Genomic DNA, 5946 nt, shown 5'->3' with positions numbered 1-5946 from the left:
GTCCCCGTTCTGGAAATGAAGGAGCTGGCTAGAGTCTTTTCCCTTCCCTGGCCCCTCAGCGTATACCTACTTCAGTTAACAGCACAGAGCCAACAGTAGCTGCCTAATCTACTTGGACAAAATCCCACCCCTGCCTCTGCTGGGGAGGCTTGTCCCAGGCAATTGTGCCTAAGTACTAAGGTGGTGGGCATATTGCCAGAAAATCAGCACCAACATCCATATACACCACATCTACCAACCACAGAGTTGGGCAGGTTGCAAGTCCAGAGGAAGTAGCATCAGGTCTCATTTAACAAGCCAACCAGAACTCTCGTGTCTAAAATTTACCACCCTCTGGCCAAGGACAAAACACTGCCGACTGGAGACAAGGAGAATCTCAGCAGACAACTGACCTGAGGGATAGAACAGCTAAAATAGGGCAGAAGAGTGATTACAGCACCTATCAAAGATCCCCTAAAATGGCAGGCCCTGGAGACTAAATGGCCTTGTTCTTCTTCATAAAACCATCACTCTCAAAAGCAGGAAGTGTAAAAGGCTTTTCTAACACAGAGGAGGAAACAAGCCCAGACAATATTCCAAAATAGAAGAAGCATCTGAAAAAGAATGAAACAAGAAAAGATCACAGCCAGAGATATACCTAAAGGAGATATAAGTGATATGCCTGATGGAAAATTTAAAGCCACAAACATAAAAATGCTCTCTGGGGTTGAGGAAAGCATGGAAGTCATCAGGGACACAACTGTAGCAGAGATAAAAGAGTTAAAAAAGAAAAACAACCAATCAGGCTGAAATGAAAAATGCAACAACTTTGGTATGAAATTGATTGCATGTAACAACCACAAGAATGTAAGAACCAGAGGAATGAATAAGTGATATAGAAGAGAAGTTATGGAAAATATTGAGCACCAATGAAAGAGAGAAGAATGATGGCTCATGAGGGTAGTCTGAGGAACTCCGTGATTCCATAAAGCATTATAATACTTGTATCATAGGCATCATGGTAGTAGAGAAAGAAAAGGGGACAGAGGGATTATTTGAGGAAATTATATCTGACAACTTCCTTAATCTGGTGAAAGAAACAGAAACCCAAATCCAGGAGCACAGACAACTCCCATCAAAATCACTAAAAAACACTAAGATCCATTGTAGTTAAATTTGCAAAATACAGTTTAAAAGAAAAAAAATTCTAAAAGGATGAAGACAAAAGAAGTTCCTAACCTACAGGGAAACAACAATATGGTTAGTCACAAATCTCTCCTCAGAAACCTGGCAAACTGGAAGAGAGTGGCTTAATCTGTTTACTGTAGATAATGAGTAAAATCTGCAGCCAAGAATATTCTCCCCACCGACGCTATCATTCAGAATAGAAAGAGAGATAGAGATTCCCAAATAAAAATTAAAAGTTTGTGGGCGCCTGGGTGGCTCAGTGGGTTAAGCCGCTGCCTTCGGCTCAGGTCATGATCTCGGGGTCCTAGGATCGAGTCCCGCATCGGGCTCTCTGCTCGGAAGGGAGCCTGCTTCCTCCTCTCTCTCTGTCTGCCTCTCTGCCTACTTGTGATCTCTGTCAAATAAATAAATAAAATCTTTAAAAAAAAATTAAAAGTTTGTGATAACTATACCTGCCCTGAAAGAAATACTAAAGGGGAAACTTTGAGTGGGAAGCAAAGACCAAAAGTGGCAACGACTAGAAAGGAGCAGAGAAAATATCCAGAAATAATAACATAACAGTAGTAAAATGACATGAAATACATATCTATCAAAAATTACTCTGAATATAGGGGCACCTGGGTGGCTCATGGGTTAAGCCTCTGCCTTAAGCTCAGTTCATGATCTCAGGGTCCTGGGATCGGGGCCTGCATCAGGCTCTCTGCTCAGGGGGGAATCTGCTTACCCCTCTCTCTCGCTGCCTGGCTCTCTGCCAACTTGTGATTTCTGTCTGTCAAATGAATAAATAAAACCTCAAAAAATTACTCTTAATATAAATGGATTAAGCACTCCAATAAAAACACACAGGATTTCAGAATGGGTTTAAAAAGGAGACTTATCCGTAGTTGGCCTACAAAGGACTCATTTTAGACCTAAAAACACCTGTAGATTGAATGTATGGGGGGGAGAGATCCATCATGCAAATGGACATTAAAAAAACAGACTGAATAGCAAGAAATCAAAGAAGAAACTAAAAAAAATACACGGAAAAATGAAAATGAAAATATTATGGTCAAAAGCCACTGGAATGCAGCAAAAGTAGTCCTAGTGGGGAAATGTGTAGTAATACAGGGCTACGGCAAGTAGCAAAAAAAAAAAAAAAAAAAAAATCTCAAATAACCTAACCTTACACCTAAAGAAACTAGAAATGAAAAAAGAAAAATCCTAAAGCCATCATAAAAGAGAAATATTAATGATTAAGACAAAAAATAAATGGTATAGAAACTAAAACAAACAAACAAAACAAAAAACCAAAAACAACAACAACAAGAACAAAAAACAAACTAGAACAGATAAATAAAACCAGGAGGTTCTTCTTTGCAAAACTTAAAAAAAATGAAGAAATCACCACTAGAATTATCAAAGAGCAGAGAAAAAGAGAAGACAGAAATAAATAAAATCACAAATGAGAAAGGAGAAATAACACCAGAGAAATACAAATAATTATAGGAAAATATTGCACAGAAAGATTATGCCAAAAAAATTTAGAAAAATGGAAGAAATGCATAAATTTCTAGAAATATATGAACTACCAAAAACTTATATAGGGGAAAAAAAATAGAAAACATGAACAGACCTATGTTTGGCAAAGAAATTTTTTTGGCAAAGAAAAGAAATAAAAAAGAAAAATTCCCCCCCAAAAGATAATATATATTCTCTCAAACTATTAAAAAATAGAAATGGAAGGAAAAATTCCATGCTCATTCTACAAATCCAGAATTACCACAATTCCAAAACCAGAGAATGATTCCACCAAAGATAACTGCAGGCCAACATCTTTGACAAATATGGATGCAAAAATGCTCAGAAAGTATTAGCCAATTGAATCTGACAGTACATTAAAGAATCATTTATCCTGATCAAGTGGCATTAATTCCTTTGTTGCAAGGGTGATTCAATATCCACAAATCAGTCAATGAGATAGACCACAATAATAAAAATAGGGATAAGAACCATACGATCATCCTAATAGATGCAGAAAAAAAATTTAACAAAGTACAGTATTCATTCATGATAAAAATCCTCAACAAAGTAAGTTTCCAAAGATCACACTTCAACATAATAAGGGCTGTATATGAAAAACCCACAGCTAGTATCATCTTCAATAGGGAAAAACTGAGAGCTTTTCCTCTATGATCAGGAGCAAGACAGGGATGTCTATTGTTAATGCTGTTATTTAACACAGTACTGGCTCTGTTAGTACTCATTTCCTAGAGCCCACCAACTTAGTCCTTCATTTTCTTCATTCTGTTAGTCACATTCCCTCTTCAAAATGTTTCATTTACTCTTTTCTACATCAAGAACATTCTCTATGACATATCCATTTTAATTATTTCTTCATCTCAGTTAAATTTTCACCAAGTATCACTCTCATAGTTTTCTCTATTGGAGTATTTTATATAAAATTACAAAACTCTCTGGCTTAGCCCTTTCCCATATCCAGCATTTTTTCTATTAGTTACTACATTTGACATAATCTAAACTATTTGCATTTATTTTATTAATTTTATATCTCCCTGTATTGAAATGCAAACCTGATGAGTTCAAAGATTTCTGTTGGTTCTTATCTTTTTTTACTTCCGTATCAAAAATGCCTGTAGCAGTTACACACACATAAATTAATAAATCAGTTTTGAGTGTACATATGAATGAATGAATGAATGAATGAATGAAGTACTCTTTCTACATAAGATTTTTTTGCATTGATCCTTTGTTATTTATTTTTAAAAAGATTTTTATTTATTTATTTGACACAGAGAGATCACAAGTAGGCAGAGAGGCAGGCAGAGAGAGACAGAGAAGGAACAGATTCCCTGCTAAGCAGAGAGCCCAATGCGGGACTTGATCCCAGGACCCTGAGATCATGATGTGAGACGAAGGCAGAGGCTTAACCCACTGAACAAACCAGGCGCCCTTTGCATTGATCCTTTTAATGTTACACGTTTGAATAGGTTATATTTCCTTTTCATTGCATTTCAGATACTAAGGAACACACTGAAAAATAGTCATGAGACACAAACATTGAGTTGATGATCATGAAATCTATAGTTTCAGAAGCTAGATAATGTTGACAACAGCACCATTTTTCCTGCTTCCAGATTGGAAACTTATCCAGTTTCAATATATATAATTAACCCATTCTGAATACATCAGGGATCAATAAATTTATCAATTTATTTATTTTTAAAATATTTTTCAGGGTTTTAATGCTCCAAAGCAGTATCCAGGCAAAGTAATCTATGTTGTTCGATCTCAATCAATAAGGGGTTCCCAATGTGACATTTCATATGCAAATATCCATTATGACAATAATCTTCTCATGGCCCCAATAACGTCCTTATTCCTTAGGCTATAGATAAAAGGGTTCAAAAGGGGTGTGATAATGGTGTAAAACACTGCCACTGCCTTATCTTGCTCTGGAGAATGCAAGGAGTGTGGTCTTGTATAGGTGGAGAGACCAGTCACATAGAATAGGCTTGCCACAATCAGGTGAGAGGAGCAAGTGGAAACAGCTCTTGTCTGTCCTTTGCCTGAGCTCATCTGAAAAACGACAGAAAGTACACATGCATAGGATGCTAGAATGGCCATGAATGGTAGCAGCAGAATAATAAGAGAACTCAGAATGACTGTATACTCATACATGGAAGTGTTCTGGCACACCAGTTGTAATAGAGACGGAAGTTCACAGAAAAAGTGGTTGATGAGCCGTGATCTGCAAAATGGAAGGTGAAATACATACAATGTGTGTATTAAAGCATTGATAGAACCACTGGTCCATGCACATGTAACCATGAACCAACAGATCTTCTTGCTCATGAGTATGGGATAGTGTAAAGGGTGACAGATGGCTACATATCGGTCATAAGACATGAAACCAAGAAGAAGGGCTTCAGTTCCACCAAGGACCATGAACAAAAATGTTTGAATCACACAGCCTAAAAAAGTAATGATCTTACTATTTGACAGAAAGTTAGTGGTCATCTTGGGCACTGTGGTGGAAATGTTCATTATATCCATGAAGGAGAGTTGACTGAGTAGAAAGTACATTGGAGTGTGGAGTCTGGTGTCCAGTCGAATGAGAAGAATCAGTACGATATTCCCCATCAGAGCCACTGCAAAGATAATTACAATGGCAACAAAGAGGAAAGCATCCTTTTGACCAAACTGGAAAAGACCAGAGAGTATAAAATCTGTTTCAGCACTTTGATTTCCTGTCTTCATAGTTTGATTCCCAATATCAGAGCAGATCTTATCTAAAGATTCCATGCAAAGAGAAGGACTGCCCTTTAATAAAAAAGGAAAGATTATTAAATGAGTTGAATTGCATCCAGACCATTTCCTCAGCCAAGTAAAGTATCCAGATGGTACATTACTTTGATTTTCTACCCAAAATGAATAGAAAACAAAATTATCTTAATTTGGTAACTTTCAGATAACAAACTCCTTATGATCAGAAATAAATCAAAGTTTTTACACACAGGGTGACTTTTAGAGAATTTCTTACTCACTTTTCTTAGCTCCTTTTTAAAATTTAAATTCAGTTAATTAACATACAATGTATTAGTTGTTTCAGGGGTACAGGTCTGTGATTCATCAGTCTTATATAGTACCCAGTAATTGTTACAACACATACTCTCCTCAAGCTCTATATTTTTTGATAATCAAATACATTAATCACACTTCATATACCAATTAATTTATGACAGTACTAAACACACTGTAAATTTCCATCCAGTTTGA

General features: G+C 36.5%; 1 protein-coding gene across 1 annotated transcript; it reads right to left on the bottom strand.

Moving 5' to 3' along the window:
- Positions 1-4506: 4506 nt before the first annotated feature.
- Positions 4507-5427, bottom strand: LOC309861249 (olfactory receptor 2AK2-like; the record flags this gene model as incomplete). Its single annotated transcript, XM_082724032.1, has 1 exon — positions 4507-5427. One exon carries the CDS (start codon positions 5425-5427, stop codon positions 4507-4509), a length of 921 nt encoding a protein of 306 aa, XP_082580158.1.
- Positions 5428-5946: the final 519 nt, after the last annotated feature.

This window comes from Mustela nivalis (genome assembly GCF_964662115.1).
Source record: "Mustela nivalis genome assembly, chromosome: 3".
NCBI classification, from domain to species: Eukaryota; Metazoa; Chordata; class Mammalia; order Carnivora; family Mustelidae; genus Mustela; species Mustela nivalis.
The sequence above is the reverse complement of the archived record's forward strand: the minus strand, read 5'-3'. Positions and strand labels throughout refer to the sequence as shown.